Source organism: Rattus norvegicus, chromosome 13 (assembly GCF_036323735.1).
Source record: "Rattus norvegicus strain BN/NHsdMcwi chromosome 13, GRCr8, whole genome shotgun sequence".
Lineage (NCBI taxonomy): Eukaryota > Metazoa > Chordata > Mammalia > Rodentia > Muridae > Rattus > Rattus norvegicus.
Window position 1 is genome coordinate 44,156,922 of NC_086031.1, and position 23,502 is coordinate 44,180,423.

General features: G+C 40.0%; 1 protein-coding gene and 1 long non-coding RNA gene across 4 annotated transcripts in view; one reads left to right on the top strand and one right to left on the bottom strand.

Moving 5' to 3' along the window:
• The window catches only part of Thsd7b (thrombospondin type 1 domain containing 7B), an 898,652-nt gene that overhangs the window by 836,027 nt on the left and 39,123 nt on the right, over positions 1–23,502 (top strand). For both annotated transcript variants that reach the window (XM_039090425.1, NM_001191669.1), the window contains 3 exons: positions 15,304–15,445; positions 16,970–17,085; positions 19,382–19,499. In XM_039090425.1, the coding sequence (XP_038946353.1) occupies positions 15,304–15,445; positions 16,970–17,085; positions 19,382–19,499 (376 nt within the window). The remainder of the gene's footprint in view (positions 1–15,303; positions 15,446–16,969; positions 17,086–19,381; positions 19,500–23,502) is intronic.
• Positions 1–23,502, bottom strand: part of LOC134481489 (uncharacterized) — a 36,057-nt gene that overhangs the window by 10,666 nt on the left and 1,889 nt on the right. For both annotated transcript variants that reach the window (XR_010056995.1, XR_010056994.1), the window contains exon 2: positions 20,250–20,429. This is a non-coding gene — a long non-coding RNA (uncharacterized LOC134481489). The remainder of the gene's footprint in view (positions 1–20,249; positions 20,430–23,502) is intronic.

Genomic DNA, 23,502 nt, shown 5'->3' on the forward strand with positions numbered 1-23,502 from the left:
TATGATTGGATTCAAATACATGCTGTCCCCCTTCCTCAGTATCCTAAAATACAGCCCAGAAAGACTATGTGGGGATGTCCCTGAGCATTATAAAATCCTCACTCAAACACCTTAGCTAGGCAAAACTCAATTGATATTTATGCATTTTCCTAGCTCCCTCTTAGCAACTGGCCAAGGAAGTCTTCTAAGGAACATTATATCATCTTGATTAGATCATAGCTCCTGCCGTGTTCTTGTCAGTCCCATTATGCTGAGGCATGTATCTGGCATTCCTCCTTCCAATTAACTCTAAATCTGACAAGCCAGGTCTCTAGGTGTGAGCATCTTTTATGAACTGTGGACTATACAAACGTAGCAGCAAGCCTTCCTCACTGCTATCCCTAGGTTCTCCCTCCTGCTTCGTAGTGATTTGCTTGCTGTTGGGATGGTGCCCCAGTGCATTCTTGTCACTATTGTCTCTCCTCCTTCCTGTATTTCCAGTGTCCGTACAAAAAGCCCCCTATTGTTCTCATTTGCATTCTGTGGCAAATGAGAGCTTACCAAAACTAACTTGGGGAGAAAAGAGTTTATCTCACCATGCAACTCTAGGCTATAATGCATCATTAATGGTCTTCAAGTCAGGAACTCAAGGCAGGAACCAGAAGACAGGAACTAATGTGAAAAAATTGACTCCCTTTCCCAGACGGTACCCCCTCATCTAGGTGGTGGGATTTCATGCCCACCTCCCCTCTGCCCCTGACCCATCCACTCCCCCTCTGTTTCTCTTCAGAAAAGGAAAGACCTCCCACGGATATCAACCAAACATGGCATATCAAGTTGCGGTAAGGCTAGGCACCTCCCTGTATTAAGGCTGGACACGGCAACTTATTATGTAGAAAAGAGTCCGCAAAGCAGACAGAAGTGTCAGAGATAGCCTCTGCTCACACTGCTGGGAGTCCTACAAAAAGACCAAGCTACACAACTGTAACAAATACGCAGCGAGTCTAGGTCAATCCCATGCAGACTCCATTTGTCTGTTCAGTTTGGGTGAGCTCTATGGGTCCAAGTTCATTGATTCTGTGAGTTTTCTTGTGGTATCCTTGATCCCTATAGTTTCTATGATCTCCCAACTCTTATTCTATCTAATAGGTCTTATAGCTGGGTGAGACCAATGAGAGTTTTCTCATCTGGTAGTAGGCACAGCATCTTCCAGTATTATGGAAGCTAGCCAGTATGGATGACATTTCCATGAATCCTTGACTGATTTTCCATGGTCTATGTGTGACTCAAATATTTGTCAAGTTCTCAAGAGCAACCAAGAACACAGACAAAAGTGTTTGGAGAAATTAAGGAAACTCTTTGGCCAACAACTCAAAATGAGGGGATCAATTGCTGGCACTGGGGGTTTTATTGCTAGCAAGTGGTATTTAGTTATGAGACTGTCTTTCCATTATAGGATAACACCATATAAACCACCTTTATCTATGTATATTTTTTAGTAAGTTTCCATGTTCATACCACCCAGAATGTACCAGATCTCTCTGAAGTTTTAAGTTTTAACTCTTCTTCATAGTCTGTGAAATAGGACCATAACTTTTCTAGGAACTTAAATATAAATCAGCTGTAAAGGACTTGCAAAGCATACATCAGGATTCAGTGCCCTGGGTTCAGTGCCCATTGTCTGCTTCTAGAAAAGGGGTGGAAAACGTACCTATGAAGATCATATCTCATTAACACTCTTTACTGTACAGCACTGGACTCTCTGTGTGACTGCAGAACAGGCTGAAATTGTACATCACAAGACTGCCTGGCATCACCAGAGAGAATTCCACCTGAAAAAAAGGATCCAAACTCAAATACTCAGGGACTTCAGGGGGAATCACTATCCCTGAACTCAAGCAGTATTACAGAGCAATAGTGATAAAAACTGCATGGTATTGGTACAGAGACAGACAGATAGACCAATGGAATAGAATTGAAGACCCAGAAATGAACCCACACACCTATGGTCACTTGATTTTTGACAAAGGAGCCAAAACCATCCAATGGAAAAAAGATAGCATTTTCAACAAATGGTGCTGGTTCAACTGGAGGTCAACATGTAGAAGAATGCAGATCGATCCATGCTTATCACCCTGTACAAAGCTTAAGTCCAAGTGGATCAAGGACCTCCACATCAAACCAGACACACTCAAACTAATAGAAGAAAAACTAGGGAAGCATCTGGAACACATGGGCACTGGAAAAAATTTCCTGAACAAAACACCAATGGCTTATGCTCTAAGATCAAGAATCGACAAATGGGATCTCATAAAACTGCAAAGCTTCTGTAAGGCAAAGGACACTGTGGTTAGGACAAAACGGCAACCAACAGATTGGGAAAAGATCTTTACCAATCCTACAACAGATAGAGGCCTTATATCCAAAATATACAAAGAACTCAAGAAGTTAGACTGCAGGGAGACAAATAACCCTATTAAAAAATGGGGTTCAGAGCTAAACAAACAATTCACAGCTAAGGAATGCCAAATGGCTGAGAAACACCTAAAGAAATGTTCAACATCTTTAGTCATAAGGGAAATGCAAATCAAAACAACTCTGAGATTTCACCTCACACCAGTGAGAATGGCTAAGATCAAAAACTCAGGTGACAGCAAATGCTGGCGAGGATGCGGAGAAAGAGGAACACTCCTCCATTGTTGGTGGGGTTGCACACTGGTACAACCATTCTAGAAATCAGTCTGGAGGTTCCTCAGAAAATTGGACATTGAACTGCCTGAGGATCCAGCTATACCTCTCTTGGGCAAATACCCAAAAGATGCCCCAACATATAAAAAAGACACGTGCTCCACTATGTTCATAGCAGCCTTATTTATAAGAGCCAGAAGCTGGAAAGAACCCAGATGCCCTTCAACAGAGGAATGGATACAGAAAATGTGGTACATCTATACAATGGAATATTACTCAGCTATCAAAAACAATGACTTTATGAAATTCGTGGGCAAATGTTTGGAACTGGAAAATATCATCCTGAGTGAGGTAACCCAATCACAGAAAAGCACACATGGTATGCACTCATTGATAAGTGGCTATTAGCCCAAATGCTTGAATTACCCTAGATGCCTAGAACACATGAAACTCAAGACGGATGATCAAAATGTGAATGCTTCACTCCTTCTTTAAAAGGGGAACAAGAATACCCTTGGCAGGGAAGAGAGAGGCAAAGATTAAAACAGAGACTGAAGGAACACCCATTCAGAGCCTGCCCCACATGTGGCCCATACATATACAGCCACCCAATTAGACAAGATGGATGAAGCAAAGAAGTGCAGACCGACAGGAGCCGGATGTAGATCGCTCCTGAGAGACACAGCCAGAATACAGCAAATACAGAGGCAAATGCCAGCAGCAAACCACTGAACTGAGAATAGGACCTTCGTTGAAGGAATCAGAGAAAGAACTGGAAGAGCTTGAAGGGGCTCGAGACCCAATATGTACAACAATGCCAAGCAACCAGAGCTTCCAGGGACTAAGCCACTACCTAAAGACTATACATGGACTGACCCTGGACTCTGACCTCATAGGTAGCAATGAATATCCTAGTAAGAGCACCAGTGGAAGGGGAAGCCCTGCCTGCTAAGACTGAACCCCCAGTGAACTAGACTGTTGGGGGGAGGGCGGCAATGGGGGGAGGGTTGGGAGGGGAACACCCATAAGGAAGGGGACGGGGGAGGGGGATGTTTGCCCGGAAACCGAGAAAGGGAATAACATTCAAAATGTATATAAGAAATACTCAAGTTAATAAAAAAAAATACAGTTTCTACTGAATTCAAACCACTTTTGTGTCTTTGAAAAGGCTAACTATAAAGGCAAGCTATCCTGCATGAGGACCTTCTATACATAAACAGGGAGAGGTAGGGGAAACCCCTTTCCATCTTCCCTCCAGTTAAGTCCAGTTTGCAGTGGTACAATCACCAATTACATACATTTCTTATGGGAAGGAATATGCCTAAGGAATCATGTGGGGATTGCATTTACAGTTTTGATCCCATGTAATTGAAAATAAATGTGTTTCCTAGGTACAAGCTTAATCCAATAGTTGCTTTATCGTGAAATTAATCCTGGTATTAGAAAGTAGAAAACAGTTCTTACTCTGCAGGGAAATACTGTGGAGAGAAAATGGTTCTTAGAAAATAAACAGGAAAAAATATGTAGGGAAGGAAACAGTTGGGAAGCAATGATCATAGGCTTCAAGAGGGCTCTTTTGATAAAGATGATTAATTAGATTGATGACCTGTAAACACTTTGACCATAGCTTACTTTAAGAGTGCCTTTTTGTTTTACAACTGAATATAAATATCAGAAATAAAAGTTATATGAAATAATTATCATTTAAGTACATGACACATTTTCTATGCTATAGCCTGTCTTTTTTGTTTAATTGCCAGTTTTGATACATTAAATCAGGGAACAAGAAGGCATGGTTAAGTGTAGACTAACAAGGCTGATAAGGTTTGAACCTTGGCTCCATTCCTTATGATCATGCTATGATGTTGATGAGTACATACTATGCATGTCCTTTTGGACTGGGTTGCCTCACTCAGGATACTGTTCTCAAGATCCACACAACTGCCTGCAGAATTGATGATGTTTTTGTTTTTAATGGCTGAATAGCATTGTGTGGTGTAGATGTACCTCATTTTCTTTATCCATTCTTCAGTTGAGGGACATCTAGGTTGTTCCAGTTTCTGGCTATTCTGAATAAAGCTGCTATGAACATAGTTGAGCAAGTGTCTTTGTGAGATGGTCGAGCATCTTTTGGGTATATGCCCAGGAATGGAATAGCTGGGTCTTGGGATAAAACTTCCCGGTTTTCTGAGAAACTGATAAATTGATTTCCAAAGTGGCTGTACAAGTTTGCACGCCCGTCAGCAATAGAGGAGTATTTCCCTTGCTCTGATCTCAATAAATTGTGCTATCTCTTGAGTTTTTTATCATAGCCATTCTGATGGGTACACGATGGAACCTCAGAGTTGTTTTGATTTTTATTTCCCTGATAACTATGAGCTTTGAACATTTCTTTTTTATTGACTATTTTCTTTATTTACATTTCAAATGTTATCCTCCTTCACAATTTCCCCTCCACAAACTCCTTCTCTCATACCCCATAACCCTTGCCTCTATGAGAGTGCTCCCCAACCCACCTGTCCAATTTCACCTCAGTGCCCTAGCATTGCTAACACTGGGTCATTGAGCCTCCACAGGACCGAGGGCCTCCCATCCCATTGATGCCAGATAAGGTCATCCTTTACTACATATGCAGCTGGAGCCATGGGTCCCTCCATGTGTACTCTTTGGTTGGTGGTTTAGTTCCTGGGAGCTTTGGGGGATATGGTTGATTGATATTGTTGTTCTTCCTATGGGCTTCCAAAACCCTTCAGCTCCTTCAGTCCTTCTCCTAACTCCTCCATTGGGGTCCCCATGATCAGTTTAATGGTTGGCTGCTAGCATCCACGTCTATATTGGTCCTACTCTGGGACCAACTTCTCAGGGGACAGTTATACCAGACTCCTGTAAACAAGCAACTCTTGGCATCAGAAATAGTGTCTGGGTTTGGTATCTGAAGAGGGTATGAGTCCCCAGGTGGAGCAGTCTCTGGGTGGGCTTTCCTTCAGTCTCTGCTCTACTCTTTGTCCCTACATTCTTTTTGACAGGAGCAATTCTGGGTTAATATTTTTGAGATTACTGGGTAACCCCATCCCTCAACCTAGGGGTCATGCCTATCCACTAACTATGGTCTCTACAGGTTCTATCTTCCCTTTGTTAGGTATTTTGGCTAATGTCATCCATGTTGGGTCCTAGGAACCTCTTGGGTCTCTGACATCTGGAACTTTCTAGTGGCCATCCCCAGTTCCCAATCCCCCACTGCTATGCACCACCATTCAAATTCCTGACCCTCTGTACTTCTCCCAAGTCTCCTCCCACATCTGATCCTGGCCCTCTTTGCTTCTCCCTCTTCTCTCCCACCCAGATCTATCCCTCTCTCTACCTCCTAAGATTATATTCTTCCTCCTGAGCAGGACTGGAGCATCCACATTTTGGTCTTCCTTCTTGGGTTTCTTATGGTCTGTGGGTTGTATCGTGAGTATTCTGAGGTTTTTTTGTTTGGTTGGGTATTTTTTGGTTAATATTCACTTATCAGTGAGTATATACCATGTTTGTTCTTTTGTAACTGAGTTACCTCACTCAGTATGATATTTTCTAGGTCCATCCATTTGCCTGTGAATTCCATGATGTTGTAAATGTACATTTTCTATATCCATTCCTCTATTAAGGAACCTCTGGGCTGTTTCCAGCCTCTGGGTATCATAAATAAGGCTATTATGGACACAGTGAGACATGTGTCCTTGTTATATGTTGGAGTATCTTTTGGGTATATACTCAGGAATGGTATAGCTGGGTCCTCAGGTAGTACTATGTCCAGTTTTCTGAGTAACTGCCAGACTGATTTCCAGAGTTGCTGTACCAGCTTGCAACCGCACCAACAAAGGAGGGGTGTTCCTCTTTCTCTACATCCTTGCCAGCATCTGAGTTTTGATTTTAGCTATTCTGACTGGTGTGGGGTGGAATCTCAGGGTTATTTTGATTTGCATTTCCCTGATGACTAAGAATGTTGAACATTTCTTTAGTTGACTCTCAGCCATTGAGATTCCTCAGTTGAAAATTATTTGTTTAGCTCTGTACCCCATTTTTAAATAGGGTTATTTGGTTTTCTGAAGTCTACCTTCTTGAGTTCTTTGTATATTCTGCATATTAGCCCTCTATCACATGTAGGGTTGTTAAAGAATCATTCCCAATCTGTGGGTTGCTATTTTGTTCTATTGACAGTGTCTTTTGCCTTACAGAAGCTTTTCAGTTTTATGAAGTCCCATTTGTCAATTGTTGATCTTAGAGCAACATTTCTCTAAGTGCTTCTCAACTATTCATGATTCCTCTCTTAAGAATTCTGTTTAGTTCTATTTTTTAAGTGAGTTATTCTAAAACCATTCTGGTGTCACTATTGAAATCCCTGAAGAGAAGGAAGGGCAGGGAGGATGAATCATAGATGTGGACATTGGGGAGGGGAGAGTAGAGTTATCACATATGCTCTCCTGACCTGCTAGTGACAAACCCAGTCATTTCTTGGGTCACATATTTCCACAACGAAAGCTGAGGTATGTAGTCTAGTCCTTTTACTGGGGGGAAAGAAATGACAGGATAGATTTCAGTTCATAATACAAGACTGTGCCCAAAAGTTCAGTTCTGTGATAAAAACCCTTTAGCACACTGAGCTCAATGAGCTCTGAATGCATTTAGGGGATGTCCTGTTTTTCTTTTCTTTCTTGACATCTATTAACTCTGTGGGACACAAGGCACTTTGAAAGGGACCATTGATGGGAATCCATCGAATCTCACAATGCAAGCAACCTTATTATACTGAGAATAGTAAGAGATGTAACTTAGCGTTTTAAAATTGTAACTTATAACAGATACAAGGTGACATATAACCAAGTACAGTTAAATCTTCCATGAATGAACCTTCCCAGTGCCCTGGAAGAACATCCCAGCTCCCTTGTGTGATTGAAACCTCCCTTTCTCCACAAGAGTAAAACAAATCCTAATTTCTAGATAATCTTTTCATAATCTATACATATAAAAAGTGTAGATTACATTACAAGTAGTTGTAATCCGGGATGAGAGTTTCTAGGTTCTTGATATCCTCTTCAGGGAATTGAAGTAAGCACTCACTAATTACAAAGTTGACATGAAAGTTTACACGAAAGCAACATGAAGGTTCTATGCAGTCAAGACAATATTCCCTGTGGTTGGAGATACTCAAGGATCACCGTAACCAATTATTGTTGCAAAGGGGTGACATGAGAATGCTTTGCTTCGCTTTGACTAATATATCAAGTTATATAGCCTTGTCCTCTAATTCACATGCTCCTCACAATGCATCTGACTTTAATAATATCCACATCCAATTATTCATAATTGTAAGATGAACAATAAGGGATTCTCTGTACAGATCCACTTAGAGGACACAGTTTGCCTTATTGCCCATGCATCCAAAACCATTCTGTGCCAGATCAGCGCTCCTACCTTTCAACCCATACACAACCAGAGTTCCAGTCAGTACTATCAATCATCAGTGGTTATTAAGGAAGAGAAATATGTATTCCATTGTTCAGAGTGCAGTGTGCATGCAACCTGATGTAAGTGAGAGTCCTATTTTGCTAGCAGATTTCTGGGTGCACTGTTTGTAGAAAGGGTATATGCATAGCCCAAGCCAAGTGGAGTTCCAGGTTTCTAAATTACCTACTATGCTTGCCTGCCTATAGTTAGTCTTCTGTTTTGGATAGATCTTTAAATCTCTTTTAGTATAGCTTCCCCTCCTATTTTGCTCTTTGTTTCTTTTTTTTTTCTTATTTCTCCCTTCTTGGTAATTTAGTAGGTGAGGAAAATAAACCACCTATCCTATAAACTATTTCTAGTCTGTCTTTTGGGAGTCATATTTCCATGGTAAGGTTAAGCGTGTTCCTCTCTCTCTGAATTCCCTGTAACTTGGGAGTTGCAAAGCCTCCATCAGTCTTTGATGAACATTCTTTTCTTTTTTTTTCTCATCTTTATTAAATTGGGTATTTCTTATTTGCATTTCATATGTTATTTCCTTTCCTGGTTTCCATGCCAACATCCCCCAACCCCTCCCCCTCCCATTCTATATGAGTGTTCCCCTCCCAAACCTCCCCCCATTACTCCCCTCCCCCATTCTTTACAGAAGTTATAATACATCAAGAAACATATGTCCAGGGGTCCCACTGGTGGTTGCTGCTGCTGCTGTTTTGTTTTCCTTTGTTTTGTTTTTTGACAACAGGCATTGGTGTATCATGTCTACACCCTTTAATCAAGAAACCTAAAATGACACCATTCCCATTCCATCATCAGACCTCATTCCTTTATGGAATCATCCAGGAGGAGAATGTTTGCTGCAACTGCTATTACTCACCCACTGGCCCATTTTGTGCAGATAATTCAGGAAAATGCTTTGCTTGGCTGCTTTACCACAAAGGTCTCTTTCACAGCCTTATGGGATCAGATTTAAATAAATCTTGTGCTTTGCACTTGTGCTATTTGTCATCAACCTAAACTTTGATTCTGGTGGTATTTTCAAATGTGTTCTGTAAACATTTAAATAGGTGTGACCTAGCAGGGTATTCAGGCTTCTCTGGACATATTTTTTTTCTGTTAGATTTTTAATCAGCTATTACTCTAAAAATGCTTGCCTTTTTTGTTGGAAATAACCTTCAGCATCATGTTAAGAGAGCTAGGGATCTGGAGACACATGCATCAGCATATCATTCTTTCTAAGCTGCTTCAGGAGACAGGACTTTGAGATGTTGTTCATCATTTCCTTTACTTTGAGGATGAAATATAAAGGTGCCTCATGGTGGTGTTTATCACTTACATGTGGAACCACAGAGGGTCACTCGTACTCTTTCTAATATCTGTATCTCCCTTTTTCCATGATATAAATCAAGTGACCAGGGAGAACGGGTGACTATAATCATAGCACATATGACGTTTAGATTCTTCATTCCATATTCACTGGGGAAAATCTCATGACAATAATACCAATGTGATCAACAATATAGATACTTCAAGTTTTGAGCAGAATTTAAACATGCTGTATTTATTCTTCTGCATTGGTATTGTATACGTATTTTCAGAGCACTCAGCTGTTACAGATTTCCACATATAAGGTTGGCTCATTTCATATGTGTACATTATTGGTTTCTAGCCACTTGGACGCACTAAGTTTAGTTGCCAATAGATCCTGAAGGACATACTCATGGTGGCAATTTAGCCCGAGTACTTGTATATTACTAACAGTTCATCTTCAGTCTTTGTAATTGAAAGTCAGCCTCACTGTGTAATATACCCTCAGATCCTTTTGAATGTGAATCTTTATTATATTTCTATGCTTTTCTAACATAAAGTTTCCCCGCCACAATATGGGAAAGTGATTTTTGTTTTCTCTATAAGCCATCTGGCACCTTTTCCTAGATATTTAGTTTTTTTTCTCCCTCCTATTCAAAGCTAAATAATTATGCCAGAATATGTTTCCATATTGACAACTACAACTATGGTGTACTCTTTTTCAATGGGCAGTTTCAAATCTCTTTTGTTTTGATTGTTACGTTTCCTTAAAGGGTTTTTTTTTCCTCAATCATTGAAGTCTATACTTCTGCTTTGGTTTCTTGTGAAGTCTTATTATATTTGTGATGTTTGGTTTGTCTTATTTCTCTGTTCATCAGCTTTTCTCAAATCCTCCCAGTGTCTTATCAGTGCTTACTTTTAGCATTTTTTATGTCTATAAAGACATGATTTGTTACACTTCTTAATCTTGAGTTTCTTTCACATTTCTGAAAATGACTTTTCCTTTTATTTTGAATTGTTCACAGAAGCCAGTTACTTGGTGTCTGAGTTCCTATAATTCTTATTTATGTTAACATCTTTTTGTTCCTGTGTCATTTCTTAGCTAGCTTGGTTCCTATTGAAAGTACGCTTTCCATCTGTGTTCCCCTGTATCTCTGCTTCACCGTGTTACCTGTAGGATTCCATTCATCGTTCTCATGTGGAATTTGAATTCCGCTACTTTCTTTGTTTCTTGCTCTGTAAAATTACTTGTGTGAACTTTTGGAAAGGGCTCTCCAAAACTAACTCTGCTACCCTGAGATTTCCTACTTCCCCTTTCCCCTCCAGCTGCTCCAGACAGACCCTCCGGATCCTTTGAAGTGATTCTTCTTCCTAGTTTTCTCAGTTTGATGATCTAACAACCTATTTGTCTTCAGTGGTGTGATGAAGGGTTGTAGAGCATTCTGGAAGGATAGGAGCTTTGAAGTAGCAATACAAAGAGTTAAAGAAGCAGGAAGCAGGGACTCGCTGGGCCCTCCTGTGGCCTCTTTGTGCTCCTATCCTTTTGAGCAGACCCTCTGTGTCTCAGTTTCGTTGTCTGCTTGTGGCCATCACTCTGACCCCATGTCCAGTTTTTCTGTTCTGCTTTCTCTTGCCTAGGCCTCACATATCACAGGTACCCTGAATATGCCACACTGTCCCTCACTGGCTCACTATCTAGGCGTGTGGAGAGGAGTCAGTATGCTCCTTTGCTTTTGACTTCCCTGTTCAGTTGTCTTTGATGTGCAAAACCCTTTTCATGTAAGTTACTAACTCTTTGGAATCTCATGAAAGGCATAAGAAAAATACTTTAGGCCCAGATTTTTCTTAACCTTTGAAGCAGGGCTTAATTTCCTTTTAAAACTCTCTACAAAGCGTTTCAATATTTTGTTATGTACTTTTTGCTACATTTGTCTGAATAAGAAGGTGAAGTTCAGGAACATGCATCCACTGACCTTATGAAAGCCAGACATCTGAGGGAGCATCCCTCTGATGATCATCAGATAGACTTTAACCCAGTGACTACAGTGGCTTTCCCATATCTGACTGGGGAGCTGAATTCATGCTCATCTTCAAGCAAGAAGTCAGCAGAGTGATATAAATTCACAAATGCCTGGTCCAATAATAGATTTTGTGAAACCATAATCTTTAATATTTCAGTGATATCAAATAAAGCCTTCTATCTGAATTTATTTTGGATGATTTAGATTATCTGTTATCTGTTCTATGAGTTCATTAAATGCATTTGTTGATAAGTTTGAACGAGTTAACGATGGCTTCCATCAAGATTGTTTGAGACATATAAGAGTAAGAGTAACGGGAATATTCTTGTTGGATATACAGAACTTTGGGGAAAACCGTATTAGGCAAAATGAACACTATCCAAGGTTTATCATTTGTTTACTAATGAAAGTTTATAAAACCCATTCTGGTTGCCCAAGATAAACAACCATCCTACAGAACAGACACTTATTTCAATCTGCCACATCAGATACAGTACCAAAATATGAAGACATGGGCCTTCCAGATAACCCATGGGAAAAAAAACACATACACACATATTCAGCACATACCCAGTACATATTCAGCTGGCCTTGAGACGATGAGTCTAAAGGAGTGAGTGGAAGTTGTCAGATGGGATATTTTACTTTGAGATGAGGGTAAGAATTAAAGCCAGGTAAGAAAGCTTGTTGCTACAGTGAACAAAATGTATGAAGATACAAGGTGGCAAGGAAGGCTTGAACTTTAGGAAATTATGCTTTACAAAGATATTAAGCTAAAAAGCCAATTCTTGTGAAGCATTCATAACCTAGAGGGGATGTGGTTATGCTGGTTACAAGCTACCTAGAAAATAGCCTTCAGTTGTGTGCCTTAATCTTTTCAAGAAAATTAGTCCTAAATTGACTCTGACTTTGCTGTCTGTACAACATTTTTCCATATTTAAGAAATGAATCCTTTGTCCTTGTACAAATAATATACATATTGTCTGATTGAGATGTTTGTTTGGGGAGTTTTGGGCCAATGAAGAAACCATTAAAACCTAGAACAGTCATTCTCAACCTTTGGATCTCCACACCTTTGGAAGTCAAACAACCCTTTCACAGGGGTTGCTTAAGACCATCTGCATATCATGCTTCATTATATTATAATTTATAACAGTACCAAGATTACAGGTATGAGAGAGTAACAAAAATAATTTTATGATCTGAGTCACCACAACTTGAAGAACTGTATTAAGGGGTCACAGCATTAGAAAGGATGAAAACCATTGGATTAGAGATTTCGTCAAATACTACTACTACTACTACTACTACTACTACTACTACTACTACTTACTACTTTCTACTACTACTTACTACTATTACTACTACTACTTTCTACTACTACTACTACTACTTACTACTACTACTACTTACTACTACTACTTTCTACTACTACTCTACTACTTACTACTACTACTACTTTCTACTACTACTACTAACTACTACTACTACTACTACTTACTTCTTCTTCTTCTTCTTCTTCTTCTTCTTCTTCTTCTTCTTCTTCTCTTTCTTAACTTGCTACATTAGGGTGAAATCATTGTTATTGGAATGTCTTGTAATAGCTACCAGAGAAGAGGAAGTCATTAAAAATGTGACCACTAAGTTTTGATAAATAACAAATAGAAAAAGATGAGAGGAAACAATAATCTCACACTTATTAATATCAACATAATTTTCATAAAAAAGAGCTTCATAAGAGTTTCCTCTTTCATGAGAAGACTCTAAGAAGAGTTTGAATTGTTTATATAAATTCGAATCATCCATGAGTTCCTCTTCAATTGTGTCTATGCATAAGGAATTGACAAGGGAATTAGCTGAAATGTTTGAATTCAATATATCTAAATTATCTGAACAGAAAGTTAAACCAAAGAGGATAATGTAAAGCCATGTTAAACAAATGTGCACACTGTGAGATTTGATGGATGAAACCCTACAAGTCTCATCAAACCACAGGCTCTCACTATCCACTTGATCTTGTGCTTTTAGATGAAGGAAAGTATGCCATGTGTTATTGTACTACTACAGATTTTAGATTTCAAGATGTTTCAGACTTTGTATTTTCAGAGTAGGGACACCAACCCCTAAAGTCTATGCAAATATTCTGAAGTCTGAAAAATGTTCAAATCAGATTAGTGCTGACCTGAAGCACTGTAGATGCATTTGATTTGTGTGTCTGTTTTATCTTCCCTTTTATCTCATGGCTTAGACTAAGCAGATACATGGATTCAGGTACATAGTCAATTATTTCAAACAGTGATTGATTACTTTATAAAACCAATGCAGCAGAGCACTAATCTAGAACGTCTACCAGGGTTCTATTATTTTCCTTTATTGACCAATCAGTTAAGTTTTTATTCCTCCTCAATGAGTGCATGAGTTTAAATTACATGGTAAACTAGAAATAAATTATTGGAAAGCATTAGCATGGGATTTGTCTGCATATACTTGATTAATTGTTTCTTCTTGATCATCTGGATACAATGTAATACAATTAAATATAAAATTTAAAATATTGACAGATTATTTGAGTGTGAAATCATGTGGATAACAAAGGTGTTTCAATTACCTAAGCTTTAGAAGAAAATGTGTGAATCTCCCTGCCCCCATAGTTCAGTGTAATCCAACACTGTCATTGAGTTAACCAAGATTCAGTAAACAAGTTTTAGGTTTAGTATGATACCTGAAATGGCCAAAGGAAGAAGAATAATTAAAATGACATCTCAGACATAGAAATGGCTATTTGGTGAACACAATTCAAATCCTTTTTTTCTTCAAATCTATAAACCTTCTTGGATTTTTCAGAGCCTTGTATTGCATGTTGTGAATGTATTGGTGGTATTTATTAGAAAACTGCATTACATAGTTTGTTCCAGGTTTTCACTAGATTAAAAGAGAAGCAGAAGCTGATGTTCATCATGTCCTAATGATTTAAAAAAAGAAAGAAAGAAAAAGAAGAAACAGGGTAATAAAAAAATGTCAGTACAAAGATGTAGCATATGCACATATGTGTTTAGAATTAAATCCATCGACAGACCCATGAACATAAGTGAAATTTTCTCAAAAAGCAAGAGAAGAATTTATAATCAGTAGAGCTCTTCTTGTTGAGGGAGTAAACCTGGATTAAGTTTTCTGGGGAAGGTGAAGAAGAAGGTTTGAAGGAGATTTGAAAGAAGGCCGTTCCCCAGGAGGAGCAGGAAGCACTTCTGTGGGTAGACCAGTTGTATGAGATGAGGCAAATAGATGTATCTGGCTCCAGCGTTATTACACGGCCCAAAACTATGGGATGACATATGGTCCCAGGTGAAGATGTTTTTCAATAAATCTTTGGAGTTTGCATTTATGTATTCATTTTGAGGGAGTTTGACAAGCTTACGGTGATTCATCCCCTTGCGTCAGAGAGCTCCCAAATAAAAAGATTCTACTTCATCCATATTAATTTAATAATTTTATTCTTATGTGTAGCTGTTTGTCCTGGGAATTTTGAAAATAATTTTCACATGTTAATATTCTGTGTGATTATCTCTGTTGAGAAACCGAAGTCATGTTATTTCGTTTAAAGATGAAAATATATTGGTTGTCAGATGAAATGAAAATGGAAGGCAAACCACCTTGTGTCACATAATCATTTTCTCCTAACCACAAGCTGAAACATTTGCAGGCGTAGCCACAACCTCATTGCTGTTAACTACAGTTTCCTCTCTGTTCTGTGCCTGCATGTGCACATATAACTGTATAATTTATCACTCACTGTGTGTCCTTGTCTGCCTGCTCTTGACTTTTGTAGTCATGTGACCCCCATGCAACACAGAGAAGAACTCGGCATCTGCTGAGGCCCTCGCTGAACTCAAGAACTTGTGGGGAAGACTCGCAGGTGCGGCCCTGTCTGCTCAATGAAAACTGTTTCCAGTTCCAGTACAATCTGACAGGTAGAGTTAAACCCAACTATGACTGCTTTCCCTGAATATTGACTTAACTTGGTGTGTGCATCCTCTTCTGTCACTGGGGAGGGACATGGAACACTGAGAGTTTAGTTCTAGTTGACTTTCATGGAAACAAGCATTTATTTATAGCTTGTGGATACTTCAAAGCCACCCATAATTTCTAAATAACAGCATGGCTTCAAACAATGCTACAGTAAAATTTGATTATCTTCATGCCTTTCATTATTTTAGTATACTACTCAAGTCTACAATATATTTTCCCCATAGGTATTTTTTTTAATGAGAGTCCTGACCAGTTATGGATACTAGAGAGATAGAAAAGGAGTAAGAATAGCATTAGATGAATTGTTTAGCCCTATGTTTGTCTGAGCATACAGGACAATGCCCAAACCAAGAGAGTTGCTATTACACTTACCTACTACCTCCCACTGCCCCACCAGGGGATATGCAAAACTGTCACCAAATGCAGGACCATGATAGGTCTTGGCATTGGAGTCAATACTTAGGAACACACCACAATATGCCTATGCAAGCATGCTAAAACCTCTGTTTCCTGCACATGGGAGCGACTGAGAATGCTCGTGATACAAGTGTCTAGTTCTTTCATGGATGAATGACAGCATGGTAGATTCATGCTTTTTCTTTGGGTCTATGCTTTTTATACCAATTCTGCAGAAATACAACAAAAATATTGCTGTATTGAGAAAGCATATATTGAGGACTAAATTTTCTTTAACCATACATTAATTTGTTACAAATATAGAAATATTTTTGAAGATGTTTTTATTAACATAGTCAAGGATCTGTGACATCCACACCTATAAGGCGAGTTTTCTTTCCTTCTTGTTTTAAGTTAAATTAACTATGGGGGCATGGCGAATCACCTTGCATGGCCATGGTCAGTTTAAAATACCACTAGGCAGTGCTATAAAGCTACTTGCCCAAAGATGGCACTTTTAAGCACTTCCACAGAATTTCTCCTGCAAGCTTTCTCGAGTCTCTCACAAAGACTGTGATCCCATTTCTGAGCTTTCTGCTGCCTTGATCCAATCACCACCATCAAAAGTCTCTACCACCTTAGAAGTTAAGATTTGAGGATATAGGGCTGGGGATGGGGCACAAACATAGAATTAGTGCGGTAGCTTGAGTGTTTTCTCTCTCATTTGTCTATTAGAAATAGTTTTCTCTTAAGAAAGCTGGTCTTTCTTTATTCTTCTGGTTAGTGTCTCTCCTATCCTACCAAATGGTCAGTGTAACCATTTTGGTTTGTATCTTGGTTTGTTTTACCTCTAGAAAACAAACACTAAATTAATGCAGTCCATGTGTTTCAGTTTCGTCTACATGTTTATCTTCTAACATAGTAATTGTATGAGGCATTGCGAAGACACTTAGGACGCTGTAAAATTGTGGACTTCTCTCTTCCACTTATACAGATTATCAGAGCTTGGGTGTGGTTGTCTCGCAAGCCTAGACCTTTGAAATTCAGTGTTTATGGTCCTCTTCCTATAGAGTGGAGCACATGCCAACTGAGTGAAAACATTTCCTGTGGCCAGGGTGTGAGGACCCGCCTGCTGAGCTGTGTGCGCAGTGATGGCAAGCCTGTCAGCATGGACCACTGTGAGGAGGTAACTCCTGTGGGACTGTGGAATGGGATCTCTTAGCCTTGGTCCTCAAGCTTCACAACACCTAACAGACTGTAAGACACTGACCAAAATGTTGCTGGTGTATGTGACTGGTTTAGACCTACTCAAAAGAGTAAGCAATGAATTGAGTACTTCCAAGAACTTGCTAAAATGTAGTTGCTTTCTAGCAAGCTGTTGGGGTTGATGCCTTTACTACTGTGGTGTGACTTCTTACACTGACAGGTGACTCATTTGATTGCTGTGATAAACATATTCTCTTCACATAAGACAGATGCTGACCCTAGATGTAGAAACATGGACAATTTCCTTAACTAAGAATTGCCAGATGATCAACTATACTACTGTCTTTTCTCTCTCTCTCTCTCTCTCTCTCTCTCTCTCTCTCTCTCTCTCTCTCTCTCTCTCTCTCCCTCTCTCTCTCAATCTGTGCAAGACCTCCACATAAATTTTTAAATTAGGAGGTTCTGACTGTTTCTAATGTTATGAAATTTGGAGAAAAGCTACAATCAGACCCATTTTAAAGAAACTGATATTTCCTTCCTGGATGTAAATTCAACAAAGAGGGCCAGCTCAATAGAAATAGGCATATTATCATATTGCATGCATCAGAAACAACTTGCAGGATTGAAGATAGAATTCCAGTAATCATAGGCATCTACAGAAAGATCTATAATATGTTGACAGGCTAACAAAGGTCTGTCTCCATTGTTATAATGGAAGATTCAGCAGAAATAAGAACAAAGACTTCTGGGATTGGGGATTTAGCTCAGTGGTAGAGCGGGGATTGGGGATTTAGCTCAGTGGTAGAGCGCTTGCCTAGCAAGCGCAGGGCCCTGGGTTCGGTCCCCAGCTCTGAAAAAAAAAAAAAAGAACAAAGACTTCCTTACCATGCCTAAAACAACCCTAAATCTCAGTATTGTCCTAATCCCTAACTAGCAGTGCGGCTGTCATCTCTGATGCTGACTATAAAAATATCTGTCAAAGACTGGGTGCCCCAATTCGCACCATTCTGCAAATGGCTGACATTCTATAGACAACTATTTGTCAACTGTCATTGCTTTGTTTGAAGACTTTATTTCCTTTAGTCTCTCTCTAATACACTGCCTCAGGAAAGACGTCAACCATCTACTACTGTTCTAGGTAAACAATGGTCACACTCAGACTTGTCCCCACTAGGTTAACATTCCTTCACAGTGCAGAACAGAAATGAGAAAGATGTTTTAGCTGACAGGAGCACACTGTTGAAGTGTAGAAGTTCAGGTGAGCTGCTGATTTTATTTTTGTCTCTGTTTTGTTTATGATACCTTTAGCTATTAGTTTTGAGCTGCTTGTGTGTGTAAAAAATATTTTCTTTTGATGCGAGAAGAGATGTAAATTAGTCATTAATAAAATCAGTTTCCTTGTTTTCTAAATGGCATGTATCAAACATATGTTTAGTGACTATTCATTTAAAGAAGTCTTAAGTCATTAATCTAAATGGCAGATCTGTACCACATCAATAGTCACAGATCCCTTTATGGAACTTTCTCTGTTAGTCTCTTAGGAAGCCATCACGATGTGATAACTAATTTTAGTTTTGAGTAAATGTGCTAACATTATTTAACCTGTGTTATATGCCAAAACTTCCCTAATTAAACATACAATCTATATGAGGCACACAGCACAGGCCTCAGTATCCACTTTCTGATTCTTGGGTAACTTGTTCCTTCACTGAAGGATCTTCTATCTTGGTCATAATACAACATACAAATTATATCTAACACTGATTTCAAAGAAGAAAGTGAACTGTCCCATCAATTTGCTGACCGATTAGAACTGCAACGACATTACCCACTTGGTCATTTGGGATCTCAGAAGAATCATTTATTTTATCCTTGTTCCTATTCTGAGTTCTACTAGCCTTGCTGATAATTTTGAACTCTCTGTATACCATCAGCCCTTCCCAGGATCTCTGGATGGAATGATGACATACCTTCCTTCTTTGTTTTTGACTGAACAACATGGTAGATCTCTGTGTCATGTGACTTCACACTTTCCCAGCACCTGAGTAGTGGATCTTTGCTAGGGTTCAGACCTTATAGTAAAAAATTTTGACTAAGCAAATGTCACCAGTGAAATAACAATAGTTGTTTTGGTAGCTACTGATTTATAAGACAATGGATATTTGTTCCCAGACCACAACATGGAAAGGTAATTTATTACAGAATAAAGGGCACTCTTGTCTGTAAACGAATAGCAATCTGGTTAGTATTGAAGGTGTATCTCATTGCATTTGCAGCGTAATCTGGACAAACCCCAGAGGATGAGTATTCCCTGTCTGGTGGAATGTGTGGTCAACTGTCAGCTCTCAGGATGGACGACATGGACAGAGTGTTCCCAAACCTGTGGTCAAGGAGGTATTTGGCATCCCCTGTTTGTTCCTACTCCTAGAAGTAGCTTGACAACTGGCAAACACTATAGTAAACAGCTGAAGCTAACACAGGGTTGATCCAGAGGAGAAAAGACCTCTAAGCATGGGTGGAAGAAACAACTATAACAGTAGCAGGTCACAGAAGAGCTGGCTAGCCTGTGGGTCAGTATCTCATCAGAAGATCCTAAATTCTACCAGTTGAAAACATGTGGTCATGATGGTTTTAGACTATGTATTATGTCAGTAGAGCTGGACACAGTGACTAGAGACTTGTTTCTACCCATGTATGACAGGGCTTGTTTCTGCTTCAAAGAGGTAATCAATCACATAGGCTGACAAAGATCCCAAATGTCAACACCATTGCTCTAGAGGGTAACGTATTTGTGATGTTATTATGAATCATATTGGAAGTGGTGTTCCTCTCTCCCTTGTGTATTATATAAGAGGATATTTAGTCATTGTTCCCAACTCAGAGCAAGAAGGTTAGGACAGGAAATATAGTTTCTGAGGGCTGGCTGCTTTCCACCTCCTATTCAATGATCATATGATCGACTAGAGTCTTGAAGGGTTGCTATTTATCAGCTGGTGAATGTCAGAAACTTAGAGTAGAAACCTAGGAAGAAATCTCAGCATCATGGTTACTCAACAAGTAGAGGAGGAGAAGGAAGGAACTTCAAGTTGGAGGAATCAGGGATCAGGTAGGAGAAGACATTAAGACCTGAATCTCCTTACTCACCAGAAATACTCAAAAGCTGTTTTCTAGAAGTCCTGAGATGGACTATGGTGTGAGACTCTTTCTAAGACATACAAATGGGGAAAGTTGGGTTGTTCACTCTTGGTCTTGACTTCATGGAGTCTTGGATAGGCAGGAGTCAGCATGCAGCAGGAGCTCCTCTGAGAACTCAGCTGTAAGATCCTGGAGACAATAGAGATGAAAATGGAAGCCATGAGGTGCACTGGGAAAATGTAGCTAAGAACAATGCTAAGGAAAATGGAGCTATACATAAGTAGAAACAAGAAAGTACAAGGAAAGGCAGCTCAGGTGTTTTACAAAGAGCATCACTCACAATGAAAGAATGGGTGTCTCAGATTCCAATAATAATGGTAGTAGTAGTAATACTAATAGCTAGCAGACTGTAATCTTCTGCACAAATAGAAACAAAAGCCCCGGGAAAACAAATGTTACGCCTTAGAGCCAGGAGCTGGTTATTGTTCTACACAATTCCTAAACCATGCCTTAGAGGCAGCTTCCAGGAGAGACCATTTCAAAGTCAGATCAATCCAGATTCAGATTGCAGCTAGTCAGGTGTTTAATTTTTCTGGAGTCAGCAGTTTTGCTCTATCATTTATATGTTTTACTGAAGTTTGCCACCATGTGCCCGAAGCAAGTGGGTCAGACTGAAACCTGTAACACCAGGAAGCAAAATGCACGTCTTCTCTTTATACACTCAGGCTCAGGTATTTCTTACAGTGTTGGAATGCTAAACCACACTGAGGCTTTGTTTATGGCTTGCCATGAGGTTTAGGAAAGTCATACAGTGTCTCCGTTATGGTTTCTTTTGCTATAATGAAGCACCATGAACAAAGCAAGTTGAGGAGGAAAGAGCTTATTCAGCTCACACTTCCGTACTGAAATTATTCCCGAAGGAAGTCAGGACAGGAACTCAAACAGGGCAGAAACCTGGAGTCAGGAGCTGATGCAGAGGCTATGGAGGGATGCCGATTGCTAGCTTGCTCCTCATGGCTTGCTTAGCCTGCTTTTTTTTTTATAAAACCCAGGACCACCAGTCCAGGGATGGCATGACCCACAATAGGCTGGGCTTTCCTCAATCAATCACTAAGAAATGCCCTACAGGCTTGCTGCAATCTAATCTTATAGAAGCATTTTCTTAATTGAGCCTCCTCTCAGATGTCCTTAGCTTTGTGTTAAATTGGCGTAAAACTATCCAACACACACTGTACAGTAGCTGTATTATTATTTTTATTGGATTTTTTTGTTTATTTACATTTCAAATGTTACCCCCTTTCCCAGTTTCCCGTCTATAAATCCCCTATCCCATCCCTCCTCCCCCTTCTTCTATGAGGGTGTTCCCCCACCCATCCACACACCTCTTCCCGCCTCCCCGCACTGACATTCCCCTACACTAGGGGGTCGAGCCTTGGCATGACCAAGGGCTTCTCCTCCCATTGGTGCCCAACAGGCCATCCTCTGCTACATATGCAGCTGTATTATTGGAGTGTTCACTTTATATTAATTTCTACCTCCTCCTTACCCATCAGCAGTATTACTGCTAATCCTAAACCCCTAGGATACTTGTTTAAGTTCTCCAATAGATTCAATTACTTTTATTCCAACTTTTATAACTCATCCTTTTACGTTACTCGATATTCTTTTGGTTTTTTTAAAAGCCTGTAGATATTTATATCTTTATATTTGTGCATGAGTGCAAGCTCCCAGAGAGGCCAGAAGGGGGCATCAGATCTCCTGCAGCTGAAGTCACAGATTAATATAGCCTCTGGACTTGGCGGCTGGAAGCAATCCCAGCAAGAGCAGTGTGTTCTTTTAAGCACTGAGCCATCTCTCTTGCCCTAAGTCAACGTGCTTTAGTATTAAACTAAGTGATGTCTTAATGAAAATGTCATCGAGCATTTTCCTAATTGCTCACATATTCATTTATCCACTAAACCAATATAAATGTGCTTGATCTAGGCTGTGTCTTAAGGGGGCCAGAGCGGAAACAATGAAAGCTTCCTTGATCTCACAAATCCTATAGTCTAGCTGGAGGATGACTGATAGTAAACAAACAGGCACCGAACAAGGCAGGGCATGCTGGTCAAGAATCACACAGAAGATAGTGTCGCTCACACTTTCATGTCTACCCCAGCCATCTCTGTTTAGCTCAGAGGTGATGCACCTCAATTATTATGCTTGACAGTTTCACCAAGGGTCATAGTCAGACGTTCTGCCCCTGAGCAGTAAAGGGTAACACGTGAAGGCAGTTAAAGGACAGCCTTGCTTGTGACGATGGCCTTTCAGGGAGGACACTAGCCCATGCTGCCAGTCTCTCTAGCTTCCTCTGCCCTGCCACCTCCCTCTGCATCAGCACATGCTATTCCAAGCACTCTCCAGGTCAGATCATACTTGGTTCCTCCTCGGCACATCCCCCTACACAGAGGATTTCAGCATCGCCACCCCTGCTACGTCCTGGCAGCCACGTCCATCATCCCCACCTGACGGCCATTACCCTTGCCGGGTGGTCTAGTCTCCTCTGTCCCAATGAAGCACACTTTATGGATTGCAGGAAGGATTCCAGCTGTTATTTGTCTGCCTCCAGGAGATTCTAGGCCATAAGTAAGTTCAAAGGGGAGAGGAGTTTGCAAATGGATCTTGAGTCTGAAGGCAGCCCAACCCTCTCACTGGATATTTTTCCTTTCTCTCTACCTAAGCAACAAAGTTGTTTTATTTTCCACACCCAAGAATGCATCTAACATGTGGAGTCAGGAAAATACATTTCTTGTGGATTTTTTTTTCCTGAAAAGCCTGTGTCACTGAATCAAGTCATTGAAAAATGGCAGCTCATCCTGACATTCTAACACTTCGCCATTATATGTATAATGCCAAAGCAGATGCTTTGTGTGAAAATGTCCGATTTACACATTCAAGCAGTTTTGCTAACGCAGAGGACCAATCACACTGAAATTGTCTATTAGACACCCACAAACAACCATCCCAAACCTGAGTCCCACTGTTGGAGAACTCTGGAGAAGTCTGGCTGCAGCCTAAATTTAACTTTCCAAGCCCCACAGAAAAATGAACAAATACAAATTTTCAGGAGAAAAGCTATTTTCTAAACCACATTGTTGCATGTATAGAATCAGTTAGGCACCCAGTCAAGCTAATTTTTCATAAATTGGGATAGTTTCTTGGGGATGTTATTTCTTGGTCTGTAGCTAGCTTTATGTTCTAACCTGCAAGGTATTAAACTACA